The sequence below is a fragment of the Melanotaenia boesemani genome, chromosome 8 (genome assembly GCF_017639745.1).
Source record: "Melanotaenia boesemani isolate fMelBoe1 chromosome 8, fMelBoe1.pri, whole genome shotgun sequence".
NCBI lineage: Eukaryota > Metazoa > Chordata > Actinopteri > Atheriniformes > Melanotaeniidae > Melanotaenia > Melanotaenia boesemani.
The window spans coordinates 4,991,540-5,016,099 of NC_055689.1; the positions used below are offsets into that span (position 1 = coordinate 4,991,540).

Sequence of the window (24,560 nt, forward strand, 5' to 3'; positions counted from 1 at the left end):
TACTAGCAAGGTGGACCTCAAGTGGCCAGTGAGTTGCTGTCTTACAGCCTAAAACCAGTGCAATTGCAAAATAAATCAATGAATGAATGAAAAAATAAAAAATAAACCAAAATAGAAAAACAAAAACAAAACCATTTAGGAGAACGCTGCGTTTTAAAGTTTATCATGGATCTTGGTTCAGAATGGCTTGTGTACCATTAAAAAAGAAACTAAGTCCTTTTGTTCTTGTTTTTTTACTTTGACATTATCAGTAAATTCTCATCAGAAGTTTTACGATCTACTGAACTAAAAAGAAAAATTAGATAATTATTTTCTACCAGCTTTCTGTTACACATCCCAACTAGGAAATCTGACCTTAAATACACATAATGATGCATTTGCATTTGATTTCTTATCAAATGCATCAGTGGCTCCAACACTGCTTAAATGAACTGAACTTCAGTGAAGAAAAGCTCATGTAGGGAACCATTTATTAGACTTTAAAAACCTTAAAGAAAAACAGAGAAATGGAGCAACAGTGAATCACATGGAGCTGATGTGTAAATTTTTACTGTTTGGTGGAATCGTAGACTGAGCTCAGTTGGCTGTGTGTGCAGTGTGAGCTGTGTACTGTAGCTCTGTGATTAGGTAAAAATAGGCTTCAAGGGCCCTAAAACAGGCTAGTGTCAATATTGTTGCATACTTGTGGTGGATATATGAGCTGTTGTACCATCCTTGTGTGGTATATTGAGTAAATTACATCACTGATTTTTAACAAATAACTCAGAAACAGCCTCAGCTTGTGAAAAACGGCAAAATGTCTCCTTTAAAGAAAAAAACTTTCTCAGCTTTGAAAACTAAGAGACAGAGTTACATTTTGTGCTTTCTGGAGATGATGGTATGAAAACAAATATTTTTATTTAAAAAAATTGTGACACCGTGTAAAATATAAATAAAATCAGACTGTTCATGTGCAGTCTTTTATACCCACTGGGTATAAAAGGAGCATTTCAGGGAGGCAGAGCCTCTCATTTGTAAAGAGGAGCACAGGTTCACCAATATTATACAAACTATATCAAAAACCTGTAGAATTAAAATCTTCCACAGCTAAAACTGTGAAGACTTAGTGGATCCCGCCATAAACCCAGTCATGTTACTGACCTGTTGCCAGTTAACCTAATTAGCCGTCATATGATTTTCCAGTTGTTTTTTCTATCATTTCCTTTTCCAGCCTCTTGATATCACTCTTCTAACTTTTAAACATGTGTTTCTGTCATCAGATTCAAAATGAGCTCATATTTTCCATGAAATTCTGAGATATCTCAGTTTCAGCATCTGATATGTTTATGATCTATAGAGAATAAAACATGGGTTGATGAGATTTGCTAATCATTGCATTCTGCTTTTATTTACAGGTTTTATTTGTTGATTTAGAAAACATTAAGCTGGTAAAGTAATTTTGTTCAGTGGCCTACAGATGATGGGTCATGTCTTTTATCTAAATCTACAGTTCCACTGGTCTCCAGTAATTAACTTCCTGAGACCGAGCGTCTTCATACGAGGACATCACATATTTGCTTGTCTGCACTATAATATTAAATTCTATGTAACAGAAAGTTGAAATTATATTTGTATCATATATAATAAAATATTATAATCATAAATCATAAAATTCTGTTTATTGGATCCTCCCTTCTATTCCGAAAAGCAAAAATAAATCTCTAATGCAAGTCAAACTCAGGAGACCTGAGCTTTAGTTAAAGGCTACAAAGCCATTAATTGTGTGGTTAAGAAGTGGCAATTTCACTTTAAATTGCACCCCCTGCAGGCAGAAAATGTAAAAGCAGAACCAGCAGGTTCTGACAGTGATAGATGATGACGAAGGATGAAGATGCAGGAGACCTAATGAACTAGTGAAACACAGGTGTCGCACATACTGTTTTTTTTATGCCAATAAAATTTAGAAGCACTGAAATAAACTTGAGTCAAATTAAAGAAAAACATGCAAACATCCCGAACACTGAAGAAGATAAAAGGTTGAGGTTGACAATTTTATGGAGTTTTATATTTACAGGAATGAATGTACTGATGAGTAAGCAAACAATAAAGATGTCCCTAGATGCTTCTGCAAGCTGAAAATGATCATTTAACTGAATTATACCAACAAAACAACAAGCAAACAAGAAAAATGTGTGCTTGGGCTACAGATTTGTTGCAGCAGCTTCATTTATATCCTGTCAGAAAAGTGTGGAGTTTCTCATGTGATTTCTCCTTTCTCAGGTCATTTCAGCTGTCAGGTTTATATCAAATCCTTCCAGACTTGATGACCTTGCATCTTGCTGCTCTGTCCATGCAGGCTTTATTTATTCCAGCACTCAGAAAGCAGACTGATGAATGAAGGAGCCCGTCTGCAGCTCACTTCGTTTTACCACCTGCTGGCGTTTCCGTCTCCATGTCGAACTCAGTCACGCAGCAGTAGAGCAACATCTGGCAGTATCTGGTGGCAAACACTAGAGAAAGAAAGGGATGAGAGAAGGGAAGGTGTGCCTTACTTTGATTACTTCATTTAAAGTGTAAATCTTACTGTTTAGTTTGCGTAAAAATCTGGGTCTCCTTTCTTCAGGTAGATAAATGGCCACATAGTAAACTGGCACCCCAGAGAGCGCAATGCCGATCCCTATGAGAGAATTGATGGTGTCTCCGTACAGAGGGACGATGATTAAGAACAGGCTGCACAGACAGTAGATGAAGGGGAAGAATAAGGTCAGCTGTGGAGACAAGAGCACACACACTCTGTTGGTATCCTTCAGTGTTTTTGTTTGTATAAACACACACGTTTAAGTTTATTTATTTTTATTTGGATCCTCATCAGTTGGAGCCAACAACTGCTGCTATTCAATCCTGGAGCCCATTTAGATACAATCAAACACATATAGACAGATACACTCAAATGCACAAATACTTCACACAAACTCCATGAACATTTCATATATATACATATATATATATACATACATATACATCTGTATATGTATGTCTGGTAATTATATCAGGGTATTACACTTGCTGCTCGGTTTTGTAGTATTTAAAGTTGTCTAAGTATTTCATTGATGCACTGGACCAGATTACTGAGCAGTAATCCTAGTTTGACGAGATTATTGACTTTTAGTCAATTATTGGACTTTTATTATTTCCTTCATTGCTTTTGTTGGTAGAAATGTTGGTCTTCTTCTAGCTGTAATCTCTCCTCCCATTTTTGTTTAGATCACTATCTCAGTGTGTGAATATCAACCAAACTTCCTCTTTCAGATAATCATTTGAAGAAAAATCTTTTTTTGAATAAGTAAATAAAACACAGTATTTGAGCATGCATGAGTATTCACCCTCCAAAGTCATGGGCCTCATTCACAGACCATTCTTACGAACACATTTGTTCTTAAGTCTTTTCTTATAAATTTCTACCAAGATTGTGGCATTCATGAAAATCTTATCTCATCTCATCTTATCTTAATAAATAAATAAAATAACAATAATGATTTGGTCAGATTTTTAAAATAACTTTTGGTAGTTTATAAAGCATTTTCCTGTTCTAAAATAAATAGCTAGTTACTGAACTATTATTCTGTTGTTCATTCAAATACAAGTCCTTTTTTCTCACCACATACGTTCATTCAGCTGCAAGAATATCATTCTGTAAATATCCAAGTCATCCATGTCTTCCAGATCCAACTGCTGAATGTAGTCTTTCATAATTAAAATTTACTAGAACTTTCTTTTAATTATAATAATTAGTTTGACTAGGAAATCATTCCCTGGTAGTCTGGTTAATAACACCTCGCATCTTACACTGATGCCATATTTTATGAAAGTTTATCTTAAGTTGTACCTTTTTCTCCTGTTTGGCAAATCAAATCTGGCATTTATGCTTGTTCCTCAAGGCAGAGCTCTTCAGACTTGAAGGGTTTGCTAATGTACAGCAATCTCTAACTCACTGTACAGATTCTTTAACAGATTGAGGTCTGGACTTTGATTTGGCCTTTCCAACACAATTAAATGTTCATTCGACTACTCAAGTGTTGCTTAGCTGTAGGTAGGTTCAGGTGTAGGTGGTCATTGTCATCCTGACAGATGAACCTCCATCCCAAGGTCTGACTAACTTGACTAAATAATTCCTCACGAATGATCCTGTATTTAGCACCATCCATTATTCCTTTAGTAAGAAATAATTTCCCAGTCTTAACTGAAGAAAAACATCCACTCAGCATGATACTGCCACTACTGTGCTTCACTATGAGCATGGAGATAAGACATGTTTGGATTCTTCGACATAAAGCTTTTTACTTTTTTTTTTTTATTATTTTCACCTTTTTAGAACTATATATTTTATTTACATTTGATTTACAATGTTGTTATTTGAACAGAAATGCCCTTGAAATCACGTGTTTGAACATCCTCAGTAACCATCACATTGTTTTGACGCACTACACTGTTACAACTCCTAAATAATTGCATAAGATAATGCAGTAAAATGGCCAAAAATAAGTGTATTGACCACCCAACTGTGGCTGCATACTTGCAGCTACTAGTTGGATCATCTATTGACCTAGATGTGTGTTAAAATTGGGCAGGTTAACCTCCAACTTTTCTGGACTGGTTATTCACTGAATGAAAAACTCCCTCTGCTGTTTACCAGCCAGAAGATGCTGGCATGAGGATTGGAACGGAGGATTGGAACGGCTGACATCCATCTTCCCTCCATTTGTTACCTATTGGATGGAAAACTCCCTGTGCTTTCTGTTAGAAAAAAGATGATGGTGTTAGCATTGGAAATACTAACAACTCTTATTTTAGGCCCTTTTATAGCTCCATAGTGTTCTGCATCAGTCTGAAGAATAAAACAAAGATGCACCTTGACAGGCCTGTATCTGTCTGGCTGAGTGATGCGCATGTAGATGAGTCCGGCCACAGAAAGGCCAACATACAGCCAGTAACTGAAGCTGAAATAGTTGATGAGCTGAAACACGTCCTCCACACACAGGAAGATCAGGCCCATTAGCCCCTGCAACCACACAGAACAGGGAAGGGTGAAGAATTTCAACTGCTACTGCTTTTATTTAGGGATGAATATGTTTGTGATTGGTTGTGATTCTGGTTTGGTGGAAGGTTCCTCACATTGAACAGCAGAGCTGGTACGGGTGTGTAGCGCTCCAGGTGGATCAGACTTAGGCTGTCAGGGAGGTGGCCTTCTCTTGCTCCAACAAAAAACAGCCTGTGTGACAAAAAGAAAGTTACCAGGAGATTTCTTTGAGTCTCAACACAATATGAAGTTAAAGTGAGCACCTGCTTAGCGTTTTCTTCATACCGTGAGGCAGCAATGATGGAAGCATTTAGTCCGCCGTAGCAGGACATAGCCACTGAAACAGGGATGATCCAATTAAACGGACCCAGAACCGCATTTCCAAATGTCTGTGGGGTCATATTTAGAAGGTTTACTGCAAGTTAACATGGAAGCAACTTTTGACTTAATATAGCAGTCCTGTTTCATCTCAGAGGGTAAAATATCTAAGGTCAACCATCTCTGACATACTTAACCACAGAGTGATTCATGTCTTGAGTCACTGATGTTTTCTTACCACAGCCACAGCATCACTGGCCAGCAGGGAGGGCATGTCTAGAACCACATAGTACGCCACGTTGGTTAGCAGGTAGATGATGGTCACAATGGGCATGGAGATGGCAATGGCCAGTGGCAAATTCCTGCAATACCAGCACAGAGTGGTTACTGACTCACTGAAGAGCTGCAACAAGTAGATGGCAGAAGGTTTAGTCATGGCAACAAATCAAGTCAAGTTAGGCTGTTAAATTCCACTGGTTAGACACGGATTTTGCATTATAATGTGCAAAAGCTGCTCATGCCGTTTGTATGTTTTAATAAATGTAATAAATTTCACTAAGCAATAATCTACTGTAATAAGAATTCTGATAAACATGAGGCTAAGTAACAATGAAATGGCCCAAAAAGACCTTTGAGCACCCAGATGCCCCTTCTTAGCTTTCTGAGCTGCTGCTTATTCATGCTCCATTAAGAAACATGAGGTCCAGTTCCCAGTATATTTTATCCACAACAAGAACAAAAGTAAAATGTAGAGTGTACAGAGTGGGTACCAGACTCTGGAATAGTCTGGATTGTTTTAAATCTTTACTGATCTCTATGTATTTTTATGGACTGGGTTTTACCACGAGTTGGCTGAAACATTCATTTGTTTGAATTTGTTTGATTGTTTTGTTTTATTTGTTTGCAGTATGATTGTCATGTAATCAGTTGACTTTCAACCAATTTATTTGGTAGTCATTTTAGATTGTAAAGTCCTTTTAGGCAGCATGAGTTGTGGAAAATGTGCTATATAAAAAAATTTGACCTTATATCAGGAAGTTATGTAAATGATTGCTTTCGGACTTTCATCCATCTCCTGCATTGTTTATGTGCTTAATTTGTGCGTTTTCAGGGCCTTGTGGATTCGTCACAAACGGACCTATGCTACCGGAAACCGCAGGATCAGTGTTGAGCAGTATAGCTGACAAGCAACCAACAAAAGGAACAAACCAGAGAAGAATAAGAGGAACAGGAGTAAAAAGAGGACAACAACGTGGACAACAACTCTGGAGATGGCGAGAGCATTTGATGAAAGGCTGTGTGAGTGTGTTGGGGTTTGCAAACAACTTCATAGCAGTGCATTTCTGCCAACAACCTGAAGACTTGAACCTCATATTTCTTCTTTCAGTGCATTTATCATTTTGAACTTTATGGATATTTTTTCAATGCATTTATCATTCATATATACGTCTGGTGATTAATACACTCTGCACATGTGTGTCAGTACTTTTCCACTTTGTGGGCCATTATTGTGTAATCAGTCCCTTCAGTAAGTCTCCACCGAAACTTATCATGTCATGGTCAACTGCAAGTAGGAGCAGGTTTTTGAGCCTGTTAACATTAAGGAGAAAATTTGCCCTTGTTTGTCAGTGTGTATAAAAAGGTTTTGTAACTTGTGTTCTTTGCTCACTTAAGCTGATGTGGCGACCGCATACGCTCATCTGAGCCTAGGCCAAGCAACATTCTGCATGATACAAATATTAAACTTGAGGAATAATGTTTTGGCCTGACTTTTTTTCTAGCAGCCAAACTGAACACTTCTTATCATTTTTAAATCTGTGTCCGAAACTGATGTCAGAACGCGAACTCAGCTGCTTACTAGTGGATGAATGAATTTCATAATCATGGCAACGTAAAAGACACATGGAAGTATGGAGGGCGGCAATGTAAGGCAAAGCTTGAAATGGACGTACCAACTAAGGGAGCATAACTGGGTCTTCAGACTACAGTGAGTCAACAGTAGGAGGCAGCAGCATACCACACCATTTACCACTAAATAGCAAAGAATTTATGTAAACCAGGAGTTAAAAAGCAGCTGACATGACAAACGTGTGGGCCATGGTTAAAAGGGCTGCACATAATCAATTTAGTTAATCAATAACCAGTTGATTTTACCGATTTAGTTAATTATAACCAATTTAATTGGCTGTCAGCTTCGCTATAATGGTTGCCAGATTTCAATGAAAATGCCCCACCTATCCATACTAATACCCATCCAAGGCAGTGTTTAATCAGATAGATCACAGGCATAGGGAAGCTGATCATTAGCCTCTCAAATGCTAACACCATCCGCTTCTTCCTTAGAGACAGCAGAGGGATTAACTAACCCAGTAGATCACTAGGGAAGCTAGTCATTAGCTTCTCCAATGTTAACACCAGCATTAACATCTGCATTTTCTATTCTATTCTTCTATTCTCATTTAGCAGTTATTATCCAAAGCCACTTACACCTGAGAGTAAGAACAACACAAGCAAAACATCAAACAGGAGGGGACATCCTAACTAAGTGGTAGTCAGACTGAGTCCAGTTGGACACAGGTGCTGTCGTGTAGTCCATTTTTCCACTAACAGATAGCAATAACCAGACTAACCCAGACACCATATTTAAAGATCAATGCCCATGGTACCACTTGTAGCCTATTGTCTTTATTAAAATTCTTTATATTTTAGTTTCTAGTGTACACAGCAGTGAGTTGCCATTGATAATTATATTGTTATGACAGGCTTTTTTTTGTGAAAAGTTGCATTAATATGTGTGGCTTATTAATCATTATTAATCATTATCACCATCAGCTGGCGTTCCCATGGAGCACAATTTTTAAAATGGGTTTGAGATTTTCTAGTTTAATACAGCATTTGTGGATGCTCACAAATTGGCTGTTTTGGAGCAAATAATGTCTGGTAATGACATTATCTACTTTCGACTGCTCGGAATTCCCACACAGCTGGAATGCACAGTAGATTTCCAGCCTAAAGAAGCTAGTTGTTAGCCTCTTCAGTGCTCACACCAGCTTATCTCGCTAACAGACAGAGGGAATATCTAACCTAGTTAGATAGAGACACCAGTCTAGGGAAGTAAGTTGTTAGCCTCTCCAATGCTAACACCAGCATTTCCTCTCTAATAGTGTGTTCCAGTTGCCCTTTGAATTCTGAAGATTGTGTTTTGTCAGAACGCCGAACTAACTAGTTTCAGATGAGATTTCAGATTTAAAGATGGCTGCGCCCAGTACCACTTGTAGTCCACTGTTGTCTTTATTAAAATTCATTATAGTATATTTTGTGTTTCTAGTGTAAACACCAGCGAGTTGTTGTCAGTGATTAGGTTGTTACAGTGAAAAACAATGTGTGTGTTATATTGATCATTATCATAGTTTATCACCCGATATGACAGCTGCTTTTAACACCTGGTTGACATTTGGTCAGTAAGACTACAACATTTAACTAAAACATTTCTGTCACTTCCTGTGACAGAACTTCCAAGGACTAGTATTACTTTGAAGGGCTAAAATGGTAGGATAAAGAAAGAATTATCCTACCATGATGGTTTCCAATTAAAGCAAGGAGAAGTGTTTGGGAAGAGGTCTTTGTTTGGCCTATTCAACTATACCCCTTGTACTATACTACCATCTTCTCATTAGATGTTAAAGGCATAAATCACAAGTTTGATCACAACTTTTAAAGTGTCACATTTTCAAAACCTGCACCACCCAATCTGCTCTTAGTTATGTTAAACATGCAGGACTCTGATTATCAGCACCACAGTCAAATATTAACACATAGGGACACAAAAGAAAAAGAAGTAAAATCAAGTCAAATATTTGGTGTGCTGGCATCGGTTTGTACAGTATGTCTGCACTGGTCACCTTTCAGGATTCTTAATTTCCTCAGTGACAAAGTTGAGTGTATCCCACCCAGAGTAGGAGAAGAGGGCCGAGTAGAGGGCCAAAGCTATGGCTCCGGCGTCGGTGGAGGAGCCCTCAAATGAATTCTCAAAATTATTTCTTTCTCCTTCACAAAGAGAAATCAAAGTTTGATTCGTGTAATGTTTGCTTGCATTAAATTATTCATTAAGGTAGATAATATTCTTTTTACTTACCACTTACTATTTTCAGGATTCCAACAATGATGATAAGGAAGAGGGCCAAAAGTTTGGCATAAGTGAAGATGTCCTGAACCAGAGTCCCCCACTTCACATATGCACAGTTAATGAAGATGAGTATACCTGGACAAAGAAGAAGACACAAGGACACATGAAGTGTATAAATACTCTGGAGTCGATACTTTGATAGCTGCCACTCAAACTACTGGATTCAATATTTTTTTTAAACATCACAATACCACCATGCTAACACAAAACAGGTTATTTGTTTTTGGCAATAAAGTAAGTGTGTAAAACAGCCTCAAGCTGTTGTCTTCCGAGTCACATGATTATGGCAGCCTATCAGATTACGTCATAATGATGGAAATTCACTCAGTGATTAATTAAGTATTTTTAATGTTTATACATGATGCTGCCACTACTGTTAGTGAGGATGTGTTTTAACCCCTTTATGTCCTAATTTGTTAACAATTATATAACAACAAAAAGAATACAGAATAAAAACAGAAGGAAAAAATTAAAAGAAAATGACTTGAATTAAATAAAATACAATTAAATATTAAATAGATTAATGACAATTAAAAAATAAAGATGAATAATAATTAAATCATAGAAATATTAATATATAATTTATATATTGCTTTTATTCTTATCTAATTTAGATAAGAATAAAAGCAAATAAATTAATTAAATTAAAAGAAATTAAAGGCTATAACTGGTTTGTTGTGTTTGCAACAACCGGCATCAAGAGGTTATTTATTTACTGGATAAAGGCAGGTTCTTGAGCACAGTGCTCTTTCAGTTTAAGTAATTAAATTAATTTTGAATCAATAAATTTGTCTAATTATTTTATAAAGATTTTAAGCATTTCTTTCAAGTATTTATGTTTGTGACTCATATTTCATATTGCTTTTGAAATAAAGATATTAATGCACACTGTACACTGCTTTAATTTTCCTTTAACACTAGATGGCAAAAACCATTATCAAAAAACTGATACGGATATTGGTATAGATGAAAAATTACCATTAACTAATGGTGTCATATGGAAATCACCCATCCCCAATAAGTTTTCATTATTTCATCATTAAGTATTTAAAATTAATTAAAACATTATTTTGATGCCAAACACAGAAACCCTGTTTGTACAACAGACCACACTGGAAAAAACAGTGCAATAAAGTGAGACCAGATGAACTCACAGGAAGCACAGGAACAAAACGACACAGCTCACAGCTCTGAGAGGCTCTAATATCTCCCCTTTCATTGTTAAGTGAAACATCTGTGACAACTACTTGCAATAACTTCAGCCAAGAACCTTGACTCTGTCACTTTTCTTTTCTTTTGTTTTTTTTAAGAATCCGAACATAGAACCAGATATATTTGTTCATAAGTCCAGTCTCTGTGGTGCTTTCACCAGCCTTCCACTCAGTGTCCTGTAGCCAGTTGTGGGACTTGATGACTCGGCCTCTCCAGTGGGCTGGGGTTTCTGGACGTGTCCGCAGTCTGTAATCACATGGTCAGGGTGCACATGTCATGCAAACTGAGCTTTGCATCACAGGACTGTTGTTTCTGCACTCAGAAATTCAAGTAATGGTCCACAGTGAGAATAAAGTCTTTGCCTGCATGTCTGAGAAGGTCCATGCTCAGAATCTGCCATGGTCTTGTTGGAAGTGCATGTGACATCATTGTTTCTCACTGCTGTTCATGTCTGTGTTTATTGCATGTCGAACACTGGCTCACATAGTCCTTAGTCTCGGCTTGCATGTTTGGCCAATACAATGTGTCCTTAGCCTCCCTGTAGTATGCTTCACCACCTAAGTGGCTGGTACGTATGTGTTTTAGCATTTCTCAGCACAATACCATGACCCTGACTGTGAGAGGAGCTTCCTCCCCGTGTTCTGGCCATCTTTGTAGAACTGCTGTCTGCAGCATCTGGAGACCTTCATCTCTTTTGGTGTGTACTTTGATGTCAATCAGACCCGGGCTGGTGACATTTAAGTAGCCAGCCTGGTTTATCCGTTTAGTGTCCTTTTATGTCCTCTGCAGGCTGCAGACTGTGTGACAGGTATATGCTGTGTCAGTACCCTGTGGTGGGGCTGGGGCTCTGCTCAGTGTGTCGCTTAAATGCATATCAGGGCCTGGTTTGTACACCACCTTTATATTGCACTAAGGAGAGGCTTGTTGAAGATGTAGATGAGTGGCTTGTGGTCCATTTCAGTTGTTATCTCCCCTCTGTTGTAGAGATAATAATAAAAGTGTTGACATCCAATCACAATTCTCAGACATTCTTTTTCAATTTGAGCGTAATTTTATTCCATTTGGGTTAGCGCTCGACACGAAAGCAACTGGCTGACCTTCCTGTAGGAGACAGCAACCAAGTCCCCTCTGACTCGCATCACTCTGGATGGTGAAAGGCTTCGCTACATCATAGTATCTCAGAATTGGGGCCGTTTGATTTCCTCTGCAACTGTATCGGGCTTTGGCAGCCAGTGCCTGAGATTGTCCTTGTCCAATAGGCTCCTTAGAGGTTCACATACCTCAGATCGGTGTGGCATGAATCTGGTTAGGTAGATTACAAACCTATAAACCAGGGCTACTCAATTCGGTCCTACGAGGGCCGCAATCCAGCAGGTTTTCCATGTATCCCTGCACCAACACACCTGAGTCAAATTAGGTGGCTCTAACAGCCAATCAGGTTCTACACAATAACTCATTAATTTGACTCAGGTGTGTTGGTACAGGAATACATGGAAAACCTGCTGGATTGCGGCCCTCGTAGGACCGAATTGTGTAGAATAAACTGTTGTAATGCTTTGCCATCTGTCGGGTGGAGTACTTCCTGAACTGTCCCAATTTTTCAAGAGTTTGGTCTGAGTCAGTCTGCTGACAGTATCTGTCTTTGGAACTGAACTACTTTGACAATGAATTGCATCTTTTTAAAGCTCAGTCTCAGTTTCACACCTCTTCTCCTCTCCATGAGCACCAGCAGGTTTGTGTCATTGTCCCATGTGGCATCCTCATCAGTGTCTCCACAACCAACTATCAATATGTCATCTGTAATGGGTTCATCACCCACCAGCCCTTCAAGGAGTTGTTGTTTTTGCAGGTATATCTCTGCTGCCACAGACACGCCAAATGGCAGCTTCAGCCAGCGTTTTCTGCCCCAAGGTGTCCAAAAGGTGCCCATGTAACTGCTCACTTCATCTAGTTTGCACTGCAGAAAGGCATTATGTGCATCGACAAGAATAAAGACGCGGGATTTGGGCAGTTTATGTAGTACATCATCAAGGGTGGCATTATGTAGTAAGATCGCAGCAGAGCCTGATTGAGGGATTTTGGATTAATGCAGATCCCAAGTTTTTCCAACTGCCTGACTATCATGTTGCTGATCCACTCAGTTGGCTCTGAAACTGAAGCTAAGTTGCCATCACACTCATATTTGTCTAACTGGGCCTTGATTGCTTCCCTAAGGGCAACTGGTACATTTCTCTGCAAGGCTTGAACAGGGGACACTTTACTCTTGCTCAAAGTGGACTTTCCCTGGGAGGGCTTCAAAGGCCCTATTAAATATATTATCATATGTGCTTGCTGCTGCTTGGTAACTGGCTCTGTTCTGCTGTGCTCTAATAAGGTAAAGTGAAGATCATAAGGTATAGTGAAGTACATCAAGCCTAAATGCTCGCAGGCTGAGCCTAAAAACAGGGGTCTCTGCTTGCGTCTGACTATCTATATGCCTCATAATGCACTCTGTTCTGAAGATGCCAATGGAGGACATTGACTGGCATGAGTACAGTATCAGTTTAGCATCACTTGGTAACAAAGCTACCTTTGTCTGCTATGCTCATCACAGCACAGATGTCTCCCGAATCTAACTGACATTTCTGAATTTGATAACTGATTATGACATTGACAAACTATTTCTTCCTTTGTCCCATAACTGATCCGATTCTTTATTTAACGGGGTAGATGTGAGACTCCATATTGGGCCCATCAGCTTCAGCGTCACCGACCTGCAGTGTGAACTGGTTCCTCTTCTTGCAAACTCAAGCAAAGTGGTTTGCTTTATCACAGTTGCAGCAATTTTTTCTTGTTTACAGTTGCCAAAGACATACCTCTCGAATATAACATTCCTCGCAGGCTTAAAGTATGTCTCCAGTGCATTCAAAATTGCATTTGAGATAGAGTTAGATTTATTAAAACTAAAATGGCAGGAGACAACATGTGAAACCTGAATTGTGTCAATCACAACATTATAAAAAAAACCAAAACAAACAACAACAACAAAAAAACAAGACTACCAACAGACTATATAGAACACTAAAATCACAAATTACTATAAAAGTAAACTGTAAAACAATCTAAGAACACGAGGAATAAAAGACAGTTCGTGTTTCTTAGTTTTGCTCTTATTTGCTAAAAATTGTTATTGGTGTCCCAACTCATATCTAGTGGAGGGGGCCTGAGTGATGAAGGTGTGCAGAGGAGAGGAACCGTCCTTTAGGATGTTGATGAGAGTGCACAGTGTGGCCTCATCCCATTTCCTGTTTCTTAAGTGATGCTTAGATTGTGGTTGGATATTTGGTGAACCTCACTACCCATCAAATGTCGCAGAGTGGCTGCTTGCGCTTAGTTTGGCTTATCGTTCAGTCCCGATGCCAGGGAATAGTCTGCATACTCTTCTCTAAAGGTGTCCCTGCTGCTTGCCAGATTGCCAGTCATCTTCATTTCAGTGGGCGGGGGGATGCCCGATGCTATAATACTCTTTCCTTTGCCAGCCTGATGCTAGCTGTTGCTCAGTTGCTTATCTGTTAGCCCTCGCTTTCACCTGCTGCTGTTGAGGAGCTCAAGACTGTATGATACGCTTAAAGTCTGGGTCCAGGTACTTTTGACACCATGTTTGTACAAAAGACCATACTGGAAATAGTCATAACGTGCAACATTACTGTACTGAGACCAGACAAACTTACAGGAAGCACAGGAACAAAACACCACTGCAGCCTACTGGGCCACAACATGCTCACAGTTCTAAGAGAGGCTTGAACTACCTCCAACAAACCCTGCCTCTGTTGCTGCTTATGCTTTCTTGTCATGCTACGTCTGCACAGCAGTAAATGAATAATCCTTCAGTGTAACTGTACACTACGTCAATCACTTTGAATTTACAGCAGTTGCGGGCTACAGTCAGGCTGTGGTTACAGAAACAGAAACTCACTGCCTCTTAGAACAACTCATGATGACTCATCGCGCTGCTGCTCTTTGACCTACATAACACTCCTCCATGCAGTCTTTACCGCACAAAGCAAGGCTATAAACAGCTGTAGTACAACATAGTGCAGTATGTCCTAATTTTTTTAGATATTCCTTTAAAGCAGCCAGACCTTCTTGTACCTGTTTATGGTGGTCTTGAGCAACAGTTCTCCAGACTTTCTGAAGGTCTTTTTTTTTGCTTTTCACTCACTTTCAGTCCAGATCTTGTAATTTAATCTTTAAAAAACTTTGTTGAGTCACTTAATACTGACATATGTCATTCTCATATAAAAAAAAAGACTGACCTCATTATGAACCAGTGTTGTGTTGACACATAACAGACAGTAAAGAACCTTAAAGAATTTTATTTAGATCTTTAGGCTCTTTGTTACTAGCAGCCTGTCACAAAGACACATTTATTCCAATAACTTTATTTAATCTTTGAAAGTATACCAAATAAAACATAAAATAGTATTTTTGCAACAACGTCAGAACTCCCATAGAGCTGTTATCAGAAAACATGGCTACATGCTGCACAGTAGAGAATAGAAGTGTCTGGCCTAGCAAACTACACTGCAAATTAACAGGATCTGAAAGTGATGTCCTGAAGAAATAGGAACAAATTCAGCAAAGGACCTGAGAGATGCTCAGATCTGTCTTAAACTTATACCACTAATGATAGTGTCATAAAAACTGTCATACATAAATATTATTTTCCAATTTTAACATCAGATCTTTTCAACAACTTCAGATATGGAATAGACAAATTTGGAAATTTTCATAGTATTTTATAACTTTTTTGTGTGAGCTTCTTCCTGTGTACAGCAGTGATGCAGCAGGACATGGGTAGTGTTGCAAAGTCCGCTTGCTATTTTACAAAGTTTCTTATGAATACCGTCACTAGTAGGTTGAGGCTTCCTTTTATGAAGCCCTCCTCATTCTGTCACAGCTGTCCACAAAGCAATAAGCCCTGGATGCGGAACGCAAAAGTGAATGCAACAGTAATTTTTTCAGGAACTAGTGTTCACAGCTCGATTCCTTGATTATTGCGGGCGTCCGAACTGGCACGCCCCTACCCAACCACACGTGCACAACTTCACTTGACAGAGAGCTGTGTCCCAGTTCAGGGTCTACACACTTCAAAGTCCACTTACTGTTTGTGAAATAGGACAACCTACCTAGCTGATGAGTATTTCCCATAGCAGCAACGTAGGACTTTGAATCATTTCAACCTTTTAAATAACTAAGTTTGCATATCATAAGGCACTTTATAGGACACTCGGTTCAAAAAGCCCAAAATAGTAATAATAATAATAAAACTTCTTCTTCCCAACTAGTGGGTACTGCGCATGTCAAAAGCGTAACGATCATATTAAATCTGTCCACCATGTAAACACAACTGATCGGATCACTTTATCTAACGCCCATGTAACATGTGAGCAGGAATCTCCAATCAGATTGATTTCAATCAGATAGAGAAAATATTTGTCCATGTAAACGTAACTAGTGACAATGCCCACAAATAACAAAGGAAATATGTTATTTTAAAAAAATATATAATAAAGAGTAGGAGAACAAGGCCCAGGGCTTTAACTCCTCCACTTTGGGTAGGACCTCATTCTCAACCTGGAGAAAAAACTCCACCCTTTTCTGGTTAAGGGCCATGATCTCAGAATTGGAAGTGCTGATTTTCATCCCAGCTGCTTCACACTCGACTGCGAATTGCTCCAGCGAGAGCTGAAGGTCCTCACCTGATGAGGCAAACAGAACCACATCATCTACAAAAAGCAGAGACCCAAACCTGAGGCCACCAAACTGGATCCCCTCAACACCTCGGCCGCACCTAGACATTCTATGAGGAGTGTTAAAGAGGTTTGTGAAGTATTACCTTCACCAACCCATAATGTCCTGAGTTGAGGTCAGCAGCCCCCATCCTCACTCTACACAGTGTTGATGGAGCACTGCTTCCCCATCCTGAGCCATCGGATGGTGGACCAGAATCTCCTCGAAGCCATCTGGAAGTCATTCTCAATGGCCTCTCCAAACTCCTCCCATGCCTGAGTTTTTGCCTTAGCGACCGCAGAAACTGTGTTCTGCTCAGCCTGTTGATACCCATCAGCTGCCTCTGGAGTCCCACAGGCTAAAAAGGCCTGATAGGTCTTCTTTTTCAGCTTGAATACATCCCTCACTACTGGTGTCCACCAACGAATTCAAGGATTTCCGCAGCGACAGGCACCAACGACCTTGTTGCCACAGCTCCAGTTGGCTGCCTCAAAAATAGAGGCATGGAACACAGCCCACTCAGACTCAATGTCCCCTGTCTCACCCGGGATGTGGTTGAAGATCTGCTGGAGATGGGAGCTGAAACTGTTTCTGACAGGCATCTTCCCCCACCATCTGAGCCAATTCACCACCAGGTGGTGATCAGCTGACAGCGCCGCACTTCTCTTAACCCAATTGTCCAAGACATGCGGCCGCAAGTCTGATGATATGACTACAAAGTCAATCATCAAACTGCGGTCTAGAGTGTCCTAGTGCCAAGTCCTGACACAGATGAGTTTGCTTTCGCACTCGAGCGTAGGGAGTACACATAGTTTTGGTGTTGTGTTGCAGTGTCTCCTCCTATCTGAAGGTGGCAGCAGGGGTGGTATCGTCTGGTAAACTCACCAAGTCGGAGTTCTTTTGATGGTTTACGTATTAGCTTGTGGTAGATGACAAAGAAATAATTCAATCAGCCTCTCATCAACTTGATCCACTAGTTATTGTTTTTAAAAAAGGTGCTTACCACACAAATTCAGTGAGAAGATCCAGATATCTGGTAATACATGATCTCAAACTAAACAATCACAAGGGAGTACCTCCGCGTAACCGTCTGTAAAGTAGGGGTGCACGTCAGATTTGATTTCGATTAAATTTGATTAAATTCGATTTGATTTGATAGATTTCATTTACAGCTAATTATGTAACACCGCCTATTTTTCTTGAATATTAAAGATGTTCTTAGATAACTTTTTTCTATTCTATTCTATTCTATTCTACTCTTTTCTATTCTTTTTTTTAAGCACAGAATGAATTTACTTGACAATCGAAATCAGTTATCTGGGAGAAATCTGGACCTGTCTGCTGCCTTTCACACGGTCAACCATCATATACTGTTCTCTCTCGGAGCTTGGCATCTCAGGATCTGTCCTCTCGTGGTTTATGTCCTACCTCACAGGAAGATCCTTCAAAGTATCTTGGTGAGGGGGAGTGTCTAGATCACATGGGCTGACAACAGGGGTGCCTCAGGGCTCATTGCTTGGTCCCTTTTCTTTTTTCACTATACAACTCCTCACTCGGTGCAGTTATTAGCTCTTATGGCTTCTCCTACCACTGCTATGCAGATGACACTCAGCTTTTCCTTTCCTTCTCACCCGACAACACAACCGTCTCAATGTGAATATCAGCATGCCTTGCTGATATCTCACTCTATCACACTTGTACCTACGTCTTCTACCAGGAATCTTGGTTTCATGGTAGACAACCAACTGACCTTTAAGGACCATGTTTTCTCGGTTGCTTGGTCTTGCCGATTTGCTCTCTACAACATCAGGAGGATCAGACTCTACCTGACTGAACACACGGCACAGCTCCTGTTCCAGACTCTGGTAATTTTACGCATTTACTACTGCAACTCGTTACTGGCAGGCCTGCCTACACACTCAGTTAAACCTCTGCAGGTAATCCAGAACGCAGCAGCACATCTGGCCTTCAAACAGCCTAAAAGAGCTCATGTCACTCCACTGCCAATCGCTCTCCACTGGCTTCCAGTTGCAGCACGCATCAAATTCAAAGCTCTGCTTCTGGCTCACATACAATAACCCAAACGGCCCCGGTCTGCCTCCACTCCTTAATCTAGAGCTATACTCCCTCTCGACAATTACACTCTGCAAGTGAAGAATGCCTAGTGCTCCCACCACAGCGTGGAGCAAAATCAGTAGCAAGACTTTTTCTCTGATGTTCCCCGGTGGTGGAACGGTCTACCAAACTCCGTCCGATCCGCAGAGTCCTTATCCACTTTTAAAAGCAAGCTAAAGACTCAGCTGTTTAAGGCGCATTTCTACACTTAGCTTCAGTGATGGTAGACTCAGCTTGTTCAGCCGTGTGCATTGCTGTGACGACCTTAAAGACCGACAGCGTAACACCGAAGAGGGAGAAATACTCCATCTGCTCCTCCCCCCCGAGATAATTTAGAAAACTCTCATACTTTTTTCTGATTTTAAGCAGGTTGACGTGTTTTCCGAGGCGTACACTCTGTCCTCTTAACGGAAACCTGTGTGTGTGCTCACTGCCATGGACACAGAGCGCAGCTATGACAAGCTGTCATGTAAATGTGATAAATAGCATCAGACTGTTTACTGTTTGATAAAAGGGCAAAGTGGAAACCTGTTCTAGAGGAAGTGTGACTAATAGGTTAGTCTAAATTATTGTTAAATTTGTTGTGGATTAAGTTTACCTAAGTTAGTTGGAGATAGTTATTTTAGCTTTTCCCTCTTATGTCAAAAAAAAAAAAAAAAAAAAAAAAAAAAAAAAAGTTTCCCTTGTGTGTCAGTTTTTAAGGTCAGTTAGTTTTCAGTTCCTTGATGTTCTGTTTATTTGACCTCTTTATGGGCCCAGAATCTTTACTTTGACATTTAATTTCTGTTGTTTTTTTTTGTAAAATTAAATGTCAAAAGACCTTTTTCTTCAAAAAAACTATTAGAGGGGTGACCTAGGTCACCATTTCTAATAGCTATGAGAATGTGTGACTTTGCTGTACCTGCATTATAATGAACTCAGACTTAAATAGTCCCCCCCACCCGGTCACAGATTCTGATGGGTCACAGATTTCGGTGTAACACCGGTGTTACCTCTCTGTTTGGCATGTCTGGGGATAGATCTGCAAACTTTCTGAAACAGACCAGAATATGCTAATAAATGACTCAGAAGATGGACAGAAGCATCCCTCCGTACGAGTATGTATATTTAGCGTAGTGCATAAATGAGGCTTTACTGTTTTTAGATGCTTGGACAGTGTATAAAAGAAACATTTACATTATGCCACTTCACATTTTTTAGTTGCACCAGAACTTATTTCTCTCAGTTTTATTACTGGATACACTCTGAAAATAAACAACTATTTACAGATTAATACTGAACATGAATAGTATAAGTGGATTTATCTTTTTTATTTTTATTTCATTTCATTTTCACTATGTAGAAATATTTCCAAGAACTTGAGTCACAGTTTCAAGAGGAATCAATAACTAGAAATTTTTGTGCTTGTTTTTTATGCAACTGACTCAAAGACTAATCTTCGTATTTTTTCTGTGTTAGAAATCCAGTCTAAAGAGTGTTTCTTACAGAGGCAGGCTGCAGCAATCAGTCGGACACCATCGTATGGCGGCTGGCAGGTGGGATAAAAAGCCTCCACCAGGTAGTTGGCAAAGGTCAGCGAAATCACAGCCTGGCTGGCCGGCTCGATCAGCAGGATGGACGTCCACAGACGGATGAAAGCAAGGAAGCCACCAAACGACTCCAGGATGTAGGCATAGCTGGCTCCAGATTTGGTGATGGTGGTGCCAAGCTCTGCATAGCACAGAGCTCCAAACACCGAGAAGATGCCCCCAAGAGCCCAAATCAGCAGCGACAGCCCATAGGAGGAGCTGTACATCAGAACACCCTTCGGCGAGACAAAAATCCCAGAGCCTATCATGTTGCCCACTATGAGGCAGATCCCGTTGATGAGAGAAATTTCCCTTTTCATCTGCATCTTCTCCACTTTCGGAGCCTTTAAGTCCTCTTCAGATGCAGCCCGTGAACTTGGACATATTGTCTGGGACATGACCCCAATCTTCTGTCTTAGATCCCCCATCACGCCAGCTGTGCTGATGTGGACACAGAGAAGCAACAATTAGATAGTTCAAAATGATTAATTACCTTATTCTTATATATCATTGAGCACAAATTAATTTAACAGCTCAACGTAAACTGAGCTTCCTAAACATCTTAAAACAAAATAAATGTTATCAAACTGTGTTAGGTTTACCACTAGTGGTGCTCCCACTGCCTCCAGTAATAGGCCGAAGAAAGTTCCAATGGCAACCAACTTATATATATTACTTTCTTCTTCGGACTGTGATAACATGTATCTGTAAAAAAAATCTTCATCAATCATTTGCCCATAAAAAAAAAAAAAAAACAGAAATGAATGAATGAATGAATTTATTGTCACTGCACAACAATTACATCAGAATCATTGGCAGTGAAATTCTTAGATGTCAGGCTCTCCTAAGAGGCTCTTCTAAAAAGAATATAAACCACAATAAAAATAGTCAAACACAAAAAGCAAAAATACTACAAATAAAAAGATGGATACAGAGTCAAATTTGAGACTGAAGCTAACATGGATTGATTCAGGTATCACAGGATGCTTCACAGTAGACTGATGAGCATCCTTCTAATCAGGCTCATTGATAACAGTTTCTATACTTCTATACTGTGGTGGAAATCTGTAATAAAGACTGGGAGCTCAAAATAACTTTTATTAAAACCTTTTCAATGGATCAGGTAGATTTCATGAAGTCGGCATGTTTAAGATGTAAAAGAGCAGGGCTAGTCAGTATTTAAGTCCTTCAAGTCAAGTGTTGTCAACATACATGTGTTTAAGGGAGGATTTGTCACGGTGTGGTGCAAAGACAGGACCCAAAATGTGGAACTGGGCAGCAGGAAGGCGGATGAAGGCGTCAGATATTTATTCGATAAAAAAACAAAAATCACAACTGCAGCAGGACATCAGAACAAAAACCAAAAGAAACAGACTGGACTAATGGGTAATTACAGGAAGAGGACTAACTATGAGCAGGTGAAGCAAATTAGTTAATTAAAGCAGGTGTGCTGATGATCAGGAAGTGATGCAAACAGTAACTAAATAAAAAGAGGAAACAAGATAGCAACAACACAACTAGCAAAAACCAAAACCCACAGATCATGACAGGATTAGCCACATCCATTAGCTTGGAGTTGCAAAACACAAGTTGTAAGCGTTTTTTCCAGTCACCTCCCATGAATGCACTGTGTTAGCACAATAACATGATAGCTAGACAAGAAAAATTAAAACTACCATGTAGGAAGAAAATGACACAAGACAATTTGAAGCTTATGAATAACTAATTTACTACTACTCCTGCTTGTCAGAATCCAGATATTTCCATATAAATTAGTTGCGTAATGTTCTGGCTGTCCTGTGGATGTGTGAGAAAACAGAGATTTTATTAAAAATTTCCTGAGGCATCACCCAAAATAGCCCTTTGACAATGTAACTCCCAACAGTAGCTCCCAACACTTAATAAATAATATTCTCATTTTACTAACATATCCCTTGTGTGCCTGATAGAAAATAATAGGTCTACTAAATTTTAATGTTCATTAGAAAGGTAATTCTTGGAGAGCCTGATATCTTCTGAAGTGACACAAAAAAAGCTTGAAACCATTGTTTTAGATCAAATACGGGAAATAATTACAAAACCGGTTGAATTGTTTGAGACATGGATTTCACCGTCTACATTTACATGGACAAATACTTAATTTATCCGATTGAAATCAGTCTGATCAGAGATTCCAGCTGACATGTTTACATGGACACTTCATAAAGTGTTGTGTGTTGACTTGGTGGAAAGATTTAATATGATCGTAAGGCTTTTGTAATGCACAGTGCTTACTAATTTGGAAAAAGACAAGGAAGTCTTCCTTGAAACTCATCACATCACTAAGGGGCGGAGATAGAGGGGTGACCGAGGTGGCACTGGCCACCTCTGAAATCTGACTGGACATCCAATGTGGTTGACAGATCACTGGAGGAGAAGGAAAGGAAACATCTTTCCAGACATGCATAGATCACCAGTATTACTACACCAGTTAAATTACATTTAGCTGCATTTTTCTGAAGAGATTTAGTCCCTGTGTACAACTACTATACATTAGCGTGAAGCTACGTAGCAGTGCTAATATAGTTTTATGCTACCACTAGATTAGTTTTAAGATAATGTGGGGAAACCATGTCATGTTTAGTTTTCAGTGAGTGTATTTAGGGACTACACATCAAATTAGTTACTCAGGATGTTCACACTGGAGCTAAAAATAAACTATAAAGATGCTCAAAGAGAACCTCGGTATCCATGTTAATTAGCACTAGCTAAGCTAGCCCCCCGTCAACTAACCCCCACATGGTTCAAGCATGCGTGGAAACAACATCCATCATTGAAACTATCAGAATGAGTGTTTACATAGTTATTTTTACCTGCTGATCCGATTGTAAAACAGTTTTAAACGCCCAACTCGTTTGATTGAAACCTTTTCCGATGGAGGCTGATCAGATACGCTGAGGTGTTTACATGACAGATTTGATTCTGGATTGGACGTTCGGTTGCATTAAGAGTGCTGCATGTAAACACGGCTACTGATGAAATAAACAATCCAGACCTAAGCTGATTCCAAGCCAGATTTGCCTCCAGACCGCCACATGTACCTCGAAAGTCACATCCGTTTTACAGCAGCAGCACAGACCTGAGCCGAGCGCAGGCTTCAGTCGATGGAAACACATATAGTCAGATAACATGAAGCAGACCTGGAGCAGATCTGGACCGGATCTGAACCTGACTAGGGCCAGATAACCACTTAAGAATCCAAATCCGGGTCAGGGCTGGTCCTCTTCTAGGACGGATTTGGAAGTGCCGGTGCCCATTGAGCCAGAAGACACTGGCCTGGCTCTGTTATGCGGATGTGGGCCAGAACATGTTCAGGCTCTGGGCCAGATCTGGGCTAAAGGATTTTTGCTATCTGGTAACATTCTTTATCAAGCCGGTTCCAACTTTCTCATGCGGCAGTTAACAGACCAGCTTTTCAGGATTCTAAATGATCATTTTGATCTCAAATCTTCAATTAGATTGAGATCCGGCCTGTTTGCTGGCATGTGATCCCCATATCATCATAACTGCATTTTGAGTTTTCTGTTTTAAATATTTTGATATCTTCCCTGGTCTACCTGTATGTTTCACTTTTACAACCTTCCCATTCTGATTGTACTTGCTCTGAATTTCAGATACAGCTGACTGGGAACAACCAACATCTTTCACCACAGTACCTGATGAATTACCTTCTACAAGAAGTTTTTTTCTTAATCATTTCCACTGTTTCAGCAGCGCTCCTATTGGTCGTATTTCTTGTCAGGTCTGCTAACACTCTTGTAACATTACACTCATGTTCATTTTTTGAGTTATGCAGGTGCTTCTTTCAGAAATGCAAATTAGAACGTGATTTGGTTAGATCACTACTACTACTACTATGTTCTCCAAAGAATGTTTCTGTCCTTCTTTAAAACTGAACAACACAGTTTTTACGTCAAAAATGCCTGAAAAGGTTATTCATAATCCACCCTGCTCCACAAATAGGATCACAGTGTGATCAGACATGAATAAAGTTAGTCCTTACAAGACAAATTAACATAAATCCAGCTTACCTAGTCCACACAGGAAACCAGTTCCTCTCTATACATGGAGTTTCTGCGGGGTCGGTGATTCTCGTCTGAGCTGCAAATGCTGCTCAAATCACATCTGAAAAGTAGCAACGGACAGTTGATGTTGCAATCTCTGCAAGCCGGCACAAACACATCTTATGTTTTCCAGCCACCAGACGGACTGCGCTCTCGTGTTCCCCCCTGTGCTATTTTCAGAGATGAACAGACCCTATTCCTGCCCCCATGGAGCCAACAACAGCTACACA

The 24,560-nt window shown here is 39.7% G+C and overlaps 1 protein-coding gene across 2 annotated transcripts; it reads right to left on the reverse strand.

The window, feature by feature from the left end:
- Nucleotides 1-1,915: 1,915 nt before the first annotated feature.
- On the reverse strand, nucleotides 1,916-24,391 carry LOC121644681 (Y+L amino acid transporter 2). 2 transcript variants are annotated; one of them, XM_041992810.1, is made up of 11 exons: nucleotides 24,298-24,391; nucleotides 20,830-20,932; nucleotides 20,145-20,668; nucleotides 9,510-9,635; nucleotides 9,277-9,421; nucleotides 5,613-5,736; nucleotides 5,342-5,445; nucleotides 5,152-5,248; nucleotides 4,889-5,038; nucleotides 2,564-2,747; nucleotides 1,916-2,489 (listed from the first exon to the last, which is right to left on the reverse strand). In XM_041992810.1, exons 3-11 carry the CDS (start codon nucleotides 20,653-20,655, stop codon nucleotides 2,395-2,397), a joined length of 1,536 nt encoding a protein of 511 aa, XP_041848744.1. In that variant the 5' UTR covers nucleotides 20,656-20,668; nucleotides 20,830-20,932; nucleotides 24,298-24,391; the 3' UTR covers nucleotides 1,916-2,394. The 2 variants fall into 2 exon arrangements, with proteins under 2 accessions (XP_041848744.1, XP_041848743.1); XM_041992809.1 differs by lacking the exon at nucleotides 20,830-20,932 and having other exon boundaries at nucleotides 24,298-24,366.
- Nucleotides 24,392-24,560: the final 169 nt, after the last annotated feature.

Excerpts from the sequence above, each read along its gene's own strand:
- LOC121644681 (XM_041992810.1), bottom strand. The coding sequence starts at position 20,655 with ATGGGGGATCTAAGACAGAAGATTGGGGTCATGTCCCAGACAATATGT. Across the intron at positions 9,422-9,509 it reads AATCCTGAAAATAGTAAGTG|GAGAAAGAAATAATTTTGAG; the intron begins GTAAGTAAAAAG and ends CTCTTTGTGAAG. Across the intron at positions 5,446-5,612 it reads CCAGTGATGCTGTGGCTGTG|ACATTTGGAAATGCGGTTCT; the intron begins GTAAGAAAACAT and ends ATGACCCCACAG.